The 16,401-nt window shown below is 49.5% G+C and overlaps 1 protein-coding gene across 3 annotated transcripts in view; it reads left to right on the top strand.

Moving 5' to 3' along the window:
• sirt6 (sirtuin 6) overlaps positions 1-12,991 on the top strand; it is a 41,333-nt gene extending 28,342 nt beyond the window's left edge. Inside the window, exons 6-9 of one of the 3 annotated variants that reach the window (XR_013790682.1) lie at positions 333-413; positions 8,227-8,350; positions 9,990-12,730; positions 12,800-12,991. Coding sequence is in view for 1 of the 3 variants with exons in the window: in XM_079508445.1 (XP_079364571.1) it covers positions 333-413; positions 8,227-8,350; positions 9,990-10,394 (610 nt within the window). In the remaining 2 variants the exon portion in view is untranslated. Of the gene's footprint in view, positions 1-332; positions 414-8,226; positions 8,351-9,989 lie in introns of all 3 variants that reach the window. The other 2 variants (XR_013790683.1, XM_079508445.1) reach the window with 2 other exon arrangements.
• Positions 12,992-16,401: the final 3,410 nt, after the last annotated feature.

Genomic DNA, 16,401 nt, shown 5'->3' with positions numbered 1-16,401 from the left:
GAAATGTTTTATAGTTTCTGAGTTATTTAATTTAAACGCCAAATGCATTCTCAATGGCGAAAACACAAACTTTGGCACCACGTATTTAAAAAAAAAAGAAATCATTGTTTTGATTTTTTTTAATAATATAAAAAAAAAATATATATATATATATATATATATATATATATATATAATTTTTTTCAAACACGTCCACAGACGTCTTGGGCTATGCACGTGCGGTAATACCCAAGGCGTCCACAGACGTCTTGGGCACAAAATGTGTTAATAGTGTTTGTATGTGTGTGTGTGTCGTTTGTGCGTGCGTGCGTGCGTGCGTGATGTTCCAACAGAGGGAAGCTGATCAGCTCCATCCTGGACTGGGAGGATCCTCTGCCTGACAAGGAACTGAGCCGCTCGGAAGAGGCCAGCAGGTGAACCTCACTCACAGCATAGATGTCCATCCATGCTAAAGCCCTTATCCACCCACTGGTCACTCTGATGGGGTTTAGTCATAGGGCTCTATGTTCAACCTTGCTAAACCCCCTTATCCACCCACTGGTCACTCTGATGGGGTTTAGTCATAGGGCTCTATGTTCATCCATGCTAAAGCCCCTTAGCCACCCACTGGTCACTCTGATGGGGTTTAGTCATAGGGCTCTATGTTCATCCATGCTAAAGCCCTTATCCACCCACTGGTCACTCTGATGGGGTTTAGTCATAGGGCTCTATGTTCATCCATGCTAAAGCCCTTATCCACCCACTGGTCACTCTGATGGGGTTTAGTCATAGGGCTCTATGTTCATCCATGCTAAAGCCCTTATCCACCCACTGGTCACTCTGATGGGGTTTAGTCATAGGGCTCTATGTTCATCCATGCTAAACCCCTTATCCCTAAACTACTTAGCCTTTTTGTTTATTTAAAAAAATATATATATTTTTCAATAGTTAAAATAGCCGTTCTACAAGCTCACAACATGTCGATCGGCTAGTTGAACTATTCAAAAATGTTTTTCAAAATAGTAAAAGGCAAAGTAGTTTTAGGGATAAGGGCTTTAGCATGGATGAACATAGAGCCCTATGACTAAACCCCATCAGAGTGACCAGTGGGTGGATAAGGGCTTTAGCATGGATGAACATAGAGCCCTATGACTAAACCCCATCAGAGTGACCAGTGGGTGGATAAGGGCTTTAGCATGGATGAACATAGAGCCCTATGACTAAACCCCATCAGAGTGACCAGTGGGTGGATAAGGGCTTTAGCATGGATGAACATAGAGCCCTATGACTAAACCCCATCAGAGTGACCAGTGGGTGGATAAGGGCTTTAGCATGGATGAACATAGAGCCCTATGACTAAACCCCATCAGAGTGACCAGTGGGTGGATAAGGGCTTTAGCATGGATGAACATAGAGCCCTATGACTAAACCCCATCAGAGTGACCAGTGGGTGGATAAGGGCTTTAGCATGGATGAACATAGAGCCCTATGACTAAACCCCATCAGAGTGACCAGTGGGTGGATAAGGGCTTTAGCATGGATGAACATAGAGCCCTATGACTAAACCCCATCAGAGTGACCAGTGGGTGGATAAGGGCTTTAGCATGGATGAACATAGAGCCCTATGACTAAACCCCATCAGAGTGACCAGTGGGTGGATAAGGGCTTTAGCATGGATGAACATAGAGCCCTATGACTAAACCCCATCAGAGTGACCAGTGGGTGGATAAGGGCTTTAGCATGGATGAACATAGAGCCCTATGGCTAAACCCCATCAGAGTGACCAGTGGGTGGATAAGGGGCTTTAGCATGGATGAACATAGAGCCCTATGACTAAACCCCATCAGAGTGACCAGTGGGTGGATAAGGGCTTTAGCATGGATGAACATAGAGCCCTATGACTAAACCCCATCAGAGTGCCCAGTGGGTGGATAAGGGCTTTAGCATGGATGAACATAGAGCCCTATGACTAAACCCCATCAGAGTGACCAGTGGGTGGATAAGGGGCTTTAGCATGGATGAACATAGAGCCCTATGACTAAACCCCATCAGAGTGACCAGTGGGTGGATAAGGGCTTTAGCATGGATGAACATAGAGCCCTATGACTAAACCCCATCAGAGTGACCAGTGGGTGGATAAGGGGCTTTAGCATGGATGAACATAGAGCCCTATGACTAAACCCCATCAGAGTGACCAGTGGGTGGATAAGGGGCTTTAGCATGGATGAACATAGAGCCCTATGACTAAACCCCATCAGAGTGACCAGTGGGTGGATAAGGGCTTTAGCATGGATGAACATAGAGCCCTATGACTAAACCCCATCAGAGTGACCAGTGGGTGGATAAGGGCTTTAGCATGGATGAACATAGAGCCCTATGACTAAACCCCATCAGAGTGACCAGTGGGTGGATAAGGGCTTTAGCATGGATGAACATAGAGCCCTATGACTAAACCCCATCAGAGTGACCAGTGGGTGGATAAGGGCTTTAGCATGGATGAACATAGAGCCCTATGACTAAACCCCATCAGAGTGACCAGTGGGTGGATAAGGGCTTTAGCATGGATGAACATAGAGCCCTATGACTAAACCCCATCAGAGTGACCAGTGGGTGGATAAGGGCTTTAGCATGGATGAACATAGAGCCCTATGACTAAACCCCATCAGAGTGACCAGTGGGTGGATAAGGGCTTTAGCATGGATGAACATAGAGCCCTATGACTAAACCCCATCAGAGTGACCAGTGGGTGGATAAGGGCTTTAGCATGGATGAACATAGAGCCCTATGACTAAACCCCATCAGAGTGACCAGTGGGTGGATAAGGGCTTTAGCATGGATGAACATAGAGCCCTATGACTAAACCCCATCAGAGTGACCAGTGGGTGGATAAGGGCTTTAGCATGGATGAACATAGAGCCCTATGGCTAAACCCCATCAGAGTGACCAGTGGGTGGATAAGGGCTTTAGCATGGATGAACATAGAGCCCTATGACTAAACCCCATCAGAGTGACCAGTGGGTGGATAAGGGGCTTTAGCATGGATGAACATAGAGCCCTATGACTAAACCCCATCAGAGTGACCAGTGGGTGGATAAGGGGCTTTAGCATGGATGAACATAGAGCCCTATGACTAAACCCCATCAGAGTGACCAGTGGGTGGATAAGGGCTTTAGCATGGATGAACATAGAGCCCTATGACTAAACCCCATCAGAGTGACCAGTGGGTGGATAAGGGCTTTAGCATGGATGAACATAGAGCCCTATGACTAAACCCCATCAGAGTGACCAGTGGGTGGATAAGGGCTTTAGCATGGATGAAAATTGAGACCATAGTGTGTTTTTTGAGCTGCAGACACACCTTACACGCCGCTCCAATGACTGGCTTTGTGTGTCCCTCTGTGTGTCTGTGTCTATGTGTCTGTGTCTGTGTGTCTGTGTCTCTGTATCTATGTGTCTGTGTGTCTGTGTCTCTGTATCTATGTGTCTGTGTCTATGTGTCTGTGTGTCTGTGTCTATGTATGTCTGACATTGAGGTTATATCTGCCCTTCTTCTCTGGAGTCCTGCCTCAAAGCAGACCAGAGGTAGAAAACTGTGGTTCCCTGATGTCTTCGCTAGGGACACAGGCTGCAGGCATCAGTAAGCAGGAACTGGGGATGGCAATGAAGGACCGGGAAGTCTGGCGTGATATTGTGAAATCCACGATCTCGACCGCAGTCGAAAAATGATGATGGATGATGTATGTCTGTTTAGGGTATCCTAGTCCTCCCAATCTTCCGCTGTAGTCTGAAAACCTCAACATCTTCACTTCAGACTCCATCTTAGCCCGTAGCACTTGCCCTATAGCCTCTGCAACCGTCTTACAGGCGTATGCAAAGGCTCAACTTATGTAACTTCGATAGCATTGTATGTACAGATAGCACTACATACTCTAGTTGTATGCACAGATAGCACTACATACTCTAGTTGCAAACGGGGAGCGATAAAACGCGCCTATAGTTCATTTCCAATGAGACCTGCGTTTTTGCGCGGAGCGGTCGCGGTGCGACAACGCAAGCGTATTTTACGTGATCGCGGTCCCGGGATTTTTTTGCGTGCGTGCTCGTTTTGTGCACACGCCCGCGACTCACCAGACCTGGATTCGGTTTAGCTTATTTTTATTATATGCTTGCGTTGTCGCGCCCCTCTTCACCAGACCTGTAGTAGACCTGTCGCTGATCCAGACCTGTAGTAGACCTGTCGCTGATCCAGACCTGTAGTAGACCTGTCGCTGATCCAGACCTGTAGCAGACCTGTCGCTGATCCAGACCTGTAGCAGACCTGTCGCTGATCCAGACCTGTAGCAGACCTGTCGCTGATCCAGACCTGTAGCAGACCTGTCGCTGATCCAGACCTGTAGTAGACCTGTCGCTGATCCAGACCTGTAGCAGACCTGTCGCTGATCCAGACCTGTAGCAGACCTGTCGCTGATCCAGACCTGTAGCAGACCTGTCGCTGATCCAGACCTGTAGCAGACCTGTCGCTGATCCAGACCTGTAGCAGACCTGTCGCTGATCCAGACCTGTAGTAGACCTGTCGCTGATCCAGACCTGTAGCAGACCTGTCGCTGATCCAGACCTGTAGCAGACCTGTCGCTGATCCAGACCTGTAGCAGACCTGTCGCTGATCCAGACCTGTAGCAGACCTGTCGCTGATCCAGACCTGTAGCAGACCTGTCGCTGATCCAGACCTGGAGGAGACCTGTCGCTGATCCAGACCTGGAGGAGACCTGTCGCTGATCCAGACCTGTAGTAGACCTGTCGCTGATCCAGACCTGTAGTAGACCTGTCGCTGATCCAGACCTGTAGTAGACCTGTCGCTGATCCAGACCTGTAGTAGACCTGTCGCTGATCCAGACCTGTAGCAGACCTGTCGCTGATCCAGACCTGTAGCAGACCTGTCGCTGATCCAGACCTGTAGCAGACCTGTCGCTGATCCAGACCTGTAGTAGACCTGTCGCTGATCCAGACCTGTAGTAGACCTGTCGCTGATCCAGACCTGTAGCAGACCTGTCGCTGATCCAGACCTGTAGCAGACCTGTCGCTGATCCTGTCGCTGATCCAGACCTGTAGCAGACCTGTCGCTGATCCAGACCTGTAGCAGACCTGTCGCTGATCCAGACCTGGAGGAGACCTGTCGCTGATCCAGACCTGTAGCAGACCTGTCGCTGATCCAGACCTGTAGTAGACCTGTCGCTGATCCAGACCTGTAGCAGACCTGTCGCTGATCCAGACCTGTAGTAGACCTGTCGCTGATCCAGACCTGTAGTAGACCTGTCGCTGATCCAGACCTGTAGTAGACCTGTCGCTGATCCAGACCTGTAGTAGACCTGTCGCTGATCCAGACCTGTAGTAGACCTGTCGCTGATCCAGACCTGTAGTAGACCTGTCGCTGATCCAGACCTGTAGTAGACCTGTCGCTGATCCAGACCTGTAGCAGACCTGTCGCTGATCCAGACCTGTAGTAGACCTGTCGCTGATCCAGACCTGTAGCAGACCTGTCGCTGATCCAGACCTGTAGTAGACCTGTCGCTGATCCAGACCTGTAGTAGACCTGTCGCTGATCCAGACCTGTAGTAGACCTGTCGCTGATCCAGACCTGTAGTAGACCTGTCGCTGATCCAGACCTGTAGTAGACCTGTCGCTGATCCAGACCTGTAGTAGACCTGTCGCTGATCCAGACCTGTAGTAGACCTGTCGCTGATCCAGACCTGTAGTAGACCTGTCGCTGATCCAGACCTGTAGCAGACCTGTCGCTGATCCAGACCTGTAGCAGACCTGTCGCTGATCCAGACCTGTAGCAGACCTGTCGCTGATCCAGACCTGTAGCAGACCTGTCGCTGATCCAGACCTGTAGTAGACCTGTCGCTGATCCAGACCTGTAGTAGACCTGTCGCTGATCCAGACCTGTAGTAGACCTGTCGCTGATCCAGACCTGTAGTAGACCTGTCGCTGATCCAGACCTGTAGTAGACCTGTCGCTGATCCAGACCTGTAGTAGACCTGTCGCTGATCCAGACCTGTAGTAGACCTGTCGCTGATCCAGACCTGTAGTAGACCTGTCGCTGATCCAGACCTGTAGTAGACCTGTCGCTGATCCAGACCTGTAGTAGACCTGTCGTTGATCCAGACCTGTAGTAGACCTGTCGCTGATCCAGACCTGTAGCAGACCTGTCGCTGATCCAGACCTGTAGCAGACCTGTCGCTGATCCAGACCTGTAGCAGACCTGTCGCTGATCCAGACCTGTAGTAGACCTGTCGCTGATCCAGACCTGTAGTAGACCTGTCGCTGATCCAGACCTGTAGTAGACCTGTCGCTGATCCAGACCTGTAGTAGACCTGTCGCTGATCCAGACCTGTAGTAGACCTGTCGCTGATCCAGGCGACAACGCCTGTGTTCCTCGCTCCTCGTTTTCAAGGCCCTTTAGATGGATTATAGGTTCTTGGCTTACTTGTGATTCTTTATGACCATTTCTGATGTATCTGATGTATTCTGTCGGTGCCGCGGCACCCGAAATGGGTCACCACAAATCCTCCATCCACATTCACTCGTGCACCTCACCACTTTACAATTTACAATTTAGGCATTTAGCAGACCCTCTTAATCCAGAGCGACTTACATTAAGCAAGCTATAAGTCTACATAAAAATGCCATCTAAGATACATAAGGTGAGCCTTTTCATCCGCCTGTAGGAGGTCGAGGCGTCAACACTCAGCGGTTTCAGGTCAAGGATGCCCTGAATGAGAGAGAGAGAGATATTAAGCAGAGACCCCCCCCTCTCCCCCTCCCCATCTCCCCCCCCCCCCCCCCCCCCCCCCCACACACACACACACACACACTAGATATTGTAGTATTGAAGAGCCCTGAATTGTTCGTGGTTTGGTCACGTGGGAGTTGCATGGTGACTGTCCTCTGGCGCAACACACCGACCCCTCCCCCCACCCCCCCCCCGTCTCCTTTCCTGTTCGTCCCTTTAACCCATTTTGGACTGAGGTTGATTAAAAAAAGGCTTCTAAATCCTAACATTTTTCTGAAAAACCCATGTTTCTGTCAGTGGTGCTCAACCTTTTTCTTGTCAAGGACCCCCAGAATTATCTCTATTGGGCCCACGGACCCCCATCTCAAAATATGTAGTTCCAGGGACCCCCCCAGAAGCAAATATTTTAATTAAAAATGTTTACTCTGAAATATATATTCAATGATTTGCGCCACATTTTAACGATTTTTCAAAAATAGCAGACCTACAAGCTCGTAGCGCGCCACTCGGTGGCGCGCTATGAGCTTGTAGATCTGCTATTTTTCAATAGCTAAATCATAACATAATGTTTAGTTAAAACACCAAAAGGGGTTCCCGCCCAGAATGGGTTAATCATATGTTTCTGTTGCCTTTTAGTCGACACAAAAGCAGCTCCGCTCCGCCTGCAGAACACACACCTCTCCTTGTCGATAAATGTGCCGTTTATGTCATCATTTACCCTGTTGTGTGAAAAGGAGGGCTGTATTATCTCAGCCGTTATGTGGCATCGTCGCAGGCCTCGCTTCAACCTCGTGTCCTGCTGAAACCTTACACGCAGCACAGCATAATACTGGGGATTGGATTTATGTTTTTTTTCCGTTTGAACTGTTTCCATGTAAACGGTGCATTTATACAGTGCCCTTTTATCCAAGGCGCTTTACAGAGATTGTGCATTACAGTCACCCATTCACGGCGGTGGCTCAGCGGTAGAGTGGCCGGATGGTAACCGTAAGGTCGCCTGTTCCATCCCTGTGGGCTCCCCCAGAGTCAATGTCCAAGTGTCCTTGAGCAAGACTCTGAACCCATAATTGCTCCTGATGTGCTGCCTGGTGCCTTGCATGGTTTCATCCGCCATCGGTGTATGAATGTGTGAGTTGATGCACAATCTCTGTAAAGCGCCTTGGATAATGGTGCTATATAAATGCACCATTCACCCATTCACACACACATTCATACACTGATGGCGGTGGAAACCATACAAGGCACCAACCTGCACATCGGGAGCAATTAGGGGTTCAGAGTCTTGCTCAAGGACACTTGGACATTGACTCTGGGGGAGCCCACAGGGATCGAACCGGGAACCTTGCGGTTTCCATCCGGTCACTCTATCCCTGAGCCACCTGGCATTATTAACCCTGTGTTGACTGTATTAACCCAGTCTTGTCTGTATTAACCCAGTGTTGTCTGTGTTCCAGGAGGGCAGACCTGGCGCTGACTCTGGGCACGTCGCTGCAGATCCGACCGGCCGGAAACCTCCCTCTGCTGACCAAGAAGAACGGAGGCAAGGTGGCCATCGTTAACCTGCAGGCCACCAAGCATGTAGGACACGCACGCACACACACACACACACACACGGACACGCACACACACACACACGGACACACACACACACACACGGACACGCACGCACACGCACAATCTGCAGGCCACCAAGCATGTAGGACACGCACGCACACACTTCACTGGTTGCCCATTAATTAAATCCACAATCTATTTCAAAATTATTTTAACTTTTTTAGCAAAAGGCCGATGCACACCTCAGAAGGCTAGTGACAGGTGCGTAGGGCAATAGAGCGTATATTTAAAAGGGTATCTTTGAAAAACAGAGAAAAGGTCAGACACTGTCAGACAACAAATGTTGCTCTTTATTAGGTGGTCGTTTCAGTCGATCAGACCTTCACTGTCTGTCCTGATGAAGGTCTGATCCACCCAAACGTCTTGGTTTTTCAAATACTTTTTTTTTTTTAAATGATTTTAATCACTTTAAGGTACATTACATGGGCTGACTCCACTCTATATCTAGGACCATATAAGGTACATTACATGGGCTGACTCCGCCCTATATCTAGGACCATATAAGGTACATTACATGGGCTGACTCCGCCCTATATCTAGGACCATATAAGGTACATTACATGGGCTGACTCCACTCTATATCTAGGACCATATAAGGTACATTACATGGGCTGACTCCACTCTATATCTAGGACCATATAAGGTATACATTACATGGGCTGACTCCACCCTATATCTAGGACCATATAAGGTACATTACATGGGCTGACTCTATTCTATATCTAGGACCATATAAGGTACATTACATGGGCTGACTCCACCCTATATCTAGGACCATATAAGGTACATTACATGGGCTGACTCCGCCCTATATATAGGACCATATAAGGTACATTACATGGACTGACTCCGCCCTATATCTAGGACCATATAAGGTACATTACATGGGCTGACTCCACCCTATATCTAGGACCATATAAGGTACATTACATGGGCTGACTCCACCCTATATCTAGGACCATATAAGGTACATTACATGGGCTGACTCCGCCCTATATCTAGGACCATATAAGGTACATTACATGGGCTGACTCCACCCTATATCTAGGACCATATAAGGTACATTACATGGACTGACTCCACCCTATATCTAGGACCATATAAGGTACATTACATGGGCTGACTCCGCCCTATATCTAGGACCATATAAGGTACATTACATGGGCTGACTCCACCCTATATCTAGGACCATATAAGGTACATTACATGGGCTGACTCCGCCCTATATCTCAGACCTACTGCTTGCAAAGCCTAACATGAGATCACTCCGGTCTTCAGATAAGCACCTTCTGAAGATCCCTGTGGCTTAAGGGCAGGCCACCAAGCATGTAACACACACACACACACACACACACACACACACACACACACACACACACAAACAAACACACATGTAAATCACTCTGGATTAAGAGCGTCTGCAAAATGCCAAAATTGCACACACACACACTGCACTTCACTGGTTGCCCATTAAATCCACAATCTACTTCAACATTATTTTAAACTAAGGGTGACCGGGCTTTTGCAGTGTTTCAATGGAGGTGAATTAATCGATTGTCATTGTATTCCCCCCCGTGTGTGTGTGTGTGTGTGCGTGCGCCAGGACAAACACGCCCACCTGCGTATCCACGCCTACATCGACGAGGTCATGACCCACGTGATGTCACTGCTGGGGCTGGACATCCCCGAGTGGGCGGGGCCGACGGTCTGCGAGCACGCCCACCCCAACGGGGTCTCCGCCCAGGGAGACGCCAAACCGCCGCCCGCCAAGGGGGAGGCGGCCAAACGCCAGAGGAAGAGGCGGAGCAAAGCACCGGCGGGGGGAGGGGGGGAGGAGGAGGAGGAGGAGGTCGCCGAGGGAGACGCCAAACCACCCGTGAAGGAGGAGGCAGCCAAGCGCCAGAGGAAGAGGCGGAGCAAACCACCAGTGGGGGGAGGGGAGGAGGAGGAGGAGGAGGAGGTCGCTGTGAAGAGGGAGAAGTCCGAAGACTCCCCCCTCCCCCGGTAGAGATGGGCCGACCCAAATAGCCCCTCCCCCGGTAGAGATGGGCCGACCCAAATAGCCCCTCCCCCGGTAGAGATGGGCCGACCCAAATAGCCCCTCCCCTGGTAGAGATGGGCCAACCCAAATAGCCCCTCCCCCGGTAGAGATTGGCCGACCCAAATAGCCCCTCCCCCGGTAGAGATGGGCCGACCCAAATAGCCCCGCCCCCCGCAGGATCCTTTACTTAAAGGCGGGGTCTATGATGCAGCATAGAATAGAAGCACAATTACTCATTATAAATGTTTATACTTATGCGTAACAGCTCATAACTAGAGATGTCCCGGTACTGTATCGGTATCGGCCCTTATTTGTCATACCGGTATCGGAGAATATGCCAGTCTAACCACAGATCCCACACAGGGGTAAGGAAGGGGTTGACACTATGCCAGTCTAACCACCGATCCCACACAGGGGTAAGGGGTCGACACTATGGCAGTCTAACCACAGATCCCACACAGGGGTAAGGGGTTGACACTATGCCAGTCTAACCACCGATCCCACACAGGGGTAAGGGGTTGACACTATGGCAGTCTAACCAGCGATCCCACACAGGGGTAAGGGGTTGACAATATGCCAGTCTAACCACAGATCCCACACAGGGGTAAGGAAGGGGTTGACACTATGCCAGTCTAACCACAGATCCCACACAGGGGTAAGGGGTTGACACTATGCCAGTCTAACCAGCGATCCCACACAGGGGTAAGGAAGGGGTTGACACTATGGCAGGTAAATGAAATGTTGGGGCATGTGGAGTTTGCTTTAGAGTTGCCCAAACTGCAAGTGCACATTTGAGTGAGGAGTCTGCTATGAACACAACACGAGATATATAGCAATGACACAGAAATGGTGGTATCGAGTTAGTGCTACGGGCTAAGATGCATGTCTGTAGAGGTCTAGACTATAGTCAAGAGTCTGCAGCTCTGATTGCAATGAGAAGGGAGAGGAGTCTGGGACGTGTGGAGTGTTGTCCATGGTGTTTTAGAGAAGGGAGAGGAGTCTGGGACGTGTGGAGTGTTGTCCATGGTGTTGTAGAGAAGGGAGAGGAGTCTGGGACGTGTGGAGTGTTGTCCATGGTGTTTTAGAGAAGGGAGAGGAGTCTGGGACGTGTGGAGTGTTGTCCATGGTGTTGTAGAGAAGGGAGAGGAGTCTGGGACGTGTGGAGTGTTGTCCATGGTGTTGTAGAGAAGGGAGAGGAGTCTGGGACGTGTGGAGTGTTGTCCATGGTGTTTTAGAGAAGGGAGAGGAGTCTGGGACGTGTGGAGCATTGTCCAGGGTGTTTAAGAGAAGGGAGAGGAGTCTGGGACGTGTGGAGTGTTGTCCATGGTGTTTTAGAGAAGGGAGAGGAGTCTGGGACGTGTGGAGTGTTGTCCATGGTGTTGTAGAGAATGTTCTGCCAGCCTAGGGTACTTAAAAAATCAGGTTGTTATACGTAATTATAAACATTTATACATCGACCGCTATGAAGCCTCCTTCGTGTGTCGTAGAATGTCCTTCTGTGTGACGCATCACAGAGTAGACCCCAGCTTTAAGTGAAGTGTCATCACAGAGTAGACCCCAGCTGCAGTGGCGTGCACAGATAGACACTAGGGGGTGCTAGATCACCCCCTGCCCTTTTCCCTCTGGACAAATGTGCCCTTTTGAAAAAAGAAATGTTTTTTTCTTTTTTACAGTGTACACTGTACAGTATGTGGACCATGGTGACATTGATAAATTATTGATTAAAAAAGCTTCTAATATATTATTTAGGCCCCAAAATCTATAAATATCACACTATTAAGGCAACCGCCCGGTTCCACGCGCTGCACAAGGTGCCCTTTTTTCACTTGAGCTCCTGCCCCTCTAAATGTCTGTGCACGCCACTGCCCAGCTGTAAGTGAAGTGTCGCCACACTTTTGAAGAACTTCACAGAAGCAGTGACCCCTCTCCTCCCAGAGGTCAAAGGTCAGAACTACACTAAAGCAGTGACCCCTCCTCTCCCCGAGGTCAGAACTACAATACCGAACCTCAGCGGTGGACCGCACGGGACGCGGCGGACGGCTCGAATCCCTTCTGGAGCAAAGACTACTAGAAAGAAACTATCGTTTTTTTCTTTTTTTTTATTACTTACTTCTACACCTTTCCACTGTCGACCACACTGCCTCCCTGTGGTGGCTTCTGTCTCTGCATCGTAGAGAATGGATCGAAGAGCATTTTTGTACTTGAGTTAAGTTAAAACACAATGTTATACTGTGTGTGTGTGTGTGTGTGTGTGTGTGTGTGTGTGTGTGTGTGTGTGTGTGTGTGTGTGTGTGTGTGTGTGTGTGTGTGTGTGTGTGTGTGTGTGTGTGTGTGTGTGTGTGTGTGTGTGTGTGTGTGTGTGTGAAATGGAGAACGGTTACATTTCCCCAGTTTAATGTCAAGCCTGTCATTGATTGGCTGAGTAGATATTATACTGTACATTATTTTTTAATAGTATATTTTCTGCAGGTGAAGTTAGTGCTGTAGTCAAATATTATATGTGGTGTTTACTTTTATTTTTTTTACAGATACTTTTGGCAATAAACAGTGCATTGATAACAGTGCCTTCTGCCTTGTTGTCATTCAGAAATCCTGGAGAAGGAAAGTCCACTTTGTGTTGTGTTATGGCGCGATTCATACTCTTATTTTAAAGCCCAATAAAAGTGGGTTGGGTTCTGTAGAGCCTACAATGTGACGTCACTTGAGGTTCGGGGGGGGGGGGGGTACCGTCCTAAAGTCGGCTCTTCGGTGCTACTGAAAATTTCTGACGAGCCGAAATCATTTCGCCACTACAGCGGTAAAATAGGAGTATGAATCGGCCCTTAGGGCTGACACCCATTGTGTTTTTATATAGATTTGGTTCAGTTTGTTTACATAAAAATCACACCTGTGTGAACTGAGTGGTGCAATCCCCCCCTCCCCCCTCCCTCTCTCTCTGTCTCATTAGCAGGCAGCCGTGCAGCATTATCTCTCTCTGTTTCTGGTGATTTTAGGTTGCTTCATATAAGAACTGTGTTTGAAAAATAAACCGACCACCCCGGCCTTTCTGTCAGGGGAGTGGCTGTGCGTCTTTAATGATGTCCATTCATATTTGATACAGCCAGTTTCTGGAGAAAATGGAATGAATGTGGCCGCAAAAGCCTTGAAACTACATATGAAGGCAATGTCCCTGCTAATATACGTCACGCCCAGCTGTCAACACATTGCGTTCCTGAGATTCCTCGTTGACGTAAGCTCAGCTGGTGGTGACTCGACTCGTACTAACCACGAAACATTAAATATCAATAAAATAAAAATAAACGTAATTAACATTCGGTTTCTGGTGTGCGACGGGCAGATGCAGCCACCCCCCCTACCCGGAAATGTAGTCTCTGGGTTGTTTGACTCGTTTCTAACGCTTATTTTGTTACTCTTTGGGTATATTTGTACATTTCCACCTTCAGTCGATGCTTCATATCCATATTGAGTGAAAAGGCCACCCTGGTTTATTTTTCAAAGACAGTTCTTATACGAGGCGATCTAAAATCCCCCTATGGAGATTACAAAGCAAATACAAAGTACACGAACCTGGGGACTGACGCCCTCTACTGACAGTGACATCAGGACTTCGGTGCTCTATAAGGGCGTACTACGGGCTTGTAGGTTATCATGAAAACGTGTCTGATGTGATGTGATGACTATACATCACTTGTATTGGTGACTGTTGCATAAAACACCACTTGGAAAGGCCTGTAACCAGAAGACCTGGAAGAAAAGTTTCAGGTTTTCTCACATCAGTCTAGTCGGGGTCGTCTCGGGCCAGCAGGGCTTTATCTCTCCTCTCCTCTGGCACTTCAATTACAGCTGGACTTAAGAGGACACGGTGTCTGCAAGCAGCAGCTCTCCTGTCTGTCTGACTGACTGTACCTTCTTTAAGAGGACACGGTGTCTGCAAGCAGCAGCTCTCCTGTCTGTCTGACTACCTTCTTTAAGAGGACACGGTGTCTGCAAGCAGCAGCTCTCCTGTCTGTCTGACTGACTGTACCTTCTTTAAGAGGACACGGTGTCTGCAAGCAGCAGCTCTCCTGTCTGACTGACTGTACCTTCTTTAAGAGGACACGGTGTCTGCAAGCAGCAGCTCTCCTGTCTGACTGACTGTACCTTCTTTAAGAGGACACGGTGTCTGCAAGCAGCAGCTCTCCTGTCTGACTGACTGTACCTTCTTTAAGAGGACACGGTGTCTGCAAGCAGCAGCTCTCCTGTCTGACTGACTGACTGTACCTTCTTTAAGAGGACACGGTGTCTGCAAGCAGCAGCTCTCCTGTCTGACTGACTGACTGTACCTTCTTTAAGAGGACACGGTGTCTGCAAGCAGCAGCTCTCCTGTCTGACTGACTGTACCTTCTTTAAGAGGACACGGTGTCTGCAAGCAGCAGCTCTCCTGTCTGTCTGACTGACTGTACCTTCTTTAAGAGGACACGGTGTCTGCAAGCAGCAGCTCTCCTGTCTGTCTGACTGACTGTACCTTCTTTAAGAGGACACGGTGTCTGCAAGCAGCAGCTCTCCTGTCTGACTGACTGACTGTACCTTCTTTAAGAGGACACGGTGTCTGCAAGCAGCAGCTCTCCTGTCTGACTGACTGACTGTACCTTCTTTAAGAGGACACGGTGTCTGCAAGCAGCAGCTCTCCTGTCTGACTGACTGTACCTTCTTTAAGAGGACACGGTGTCTGCAAGCAGCAGCTCTCCTGTCTGTCTGACTGACTGTACCTTCTTTAAGAGGACACGGTGTCTGCAAGCAGCAGCTCTCCTGTCTGTCTGACTGACTGTACCTTCTTTAAGAGGACACGGTGTCTGCAAGCAGCAGCTCTCCTGTCTGACTGACTGTACCTTCTTTAAGAGGACACGGTGTCTGCAAGCAGCAGCTCTCCTGTCTGACTGACTGACTGTACCTTCTTTGCAATCTTTTATTTAACCCATTTAGACAAAGTTCTGCGGCGCTCGGGGAGCAATTAGGAGTCCTGTAGTGCAGGGGTTCCCAAACCTTTTCGTGTCAAGGACCCCCAAATCAACATTTATTAGGCCACGGACCCCCCATTTGAAAACATAATGCCAGTGACCCCGATAAGGGAGGATTTTTACGGCTCTGGCAGTGATTCCGAAACATAATAATTTCATGGACCCCCAGTTTCACACTCATTATGCTACGGACCCCCGATGTAATGGCATTTCTATCTCTGGTACCCCAATTTATATTGTAAAACCACTGTTAATTTAACTCTGAGAGTGTACAAATGGTTCCATTTGTACACTGAGTTACAGACCCATAAGGGTCCATTTGTAACTATCTCTAATTGAGCTAGGTACCCCCTGGAACTCCCTCAAGTACCCCCAGGGGTCCCCGGACCCCACTTTGGGAACCACTGCTGTAGTGTAGAGGACTCACATCATCGTGACGTCGCTGCCCTGGCCTGGCATCGTATAACCTGGGGACAACCAACCAACCAACCAGGCCCTCTGCCTGGCTCCACGGCTCCCCAGGCTGGCTCACAGACCACTCCTGGGGACAACCAACCAACCAACCAGGCCCTCTGCCTGGCTCCACGGCTCCCCAGGCTGGCTCACAGACCACTCCTGGGGACAACCAACCAACCAACCAGGCCCTCTGCCTGGCTCCACGGCTCCCCAGGCTGGCTCACAGATCACTCCTGGGGACAACCAACCAACCAACCAGGCCCTCTGCCTGGCTCCACGGCTCCCCAGGCTGGCTCACAGATCACTCCTGGGGACAACCAACCAACCAACCAACCAGGCCCTCTGTCTGGCTCCACGGCTCCCCAGGCTGGCTCACAGACCACTCCTGGGGACAACCAACCAACCAGGCCCTCTGCCTGGCTCCACGGCTCCCCAGGCTGGCTCACAGACCACTCCTGGGGACAACCAACCAACCAACCAGGCCCTCTGCCTGGCTCCACGGCTCCCCAGGCTGGCTCACA

The sequence above is a fragment of the Electrona antarctica genome, assembly GCF_951216825.1.
Source record: "Electrona antarctica genome assembly, chromosome: 1".
Classification (NCBI taxonomy): Eukaryota; Metazoa; Chordata; class Actinopteri; order Myctophiformes; family Myctophidae; genus Electrona; species Electrona antarctica.
This window is presented reverse-complemented; position numbering and strand designations above follow the sequence as displayed.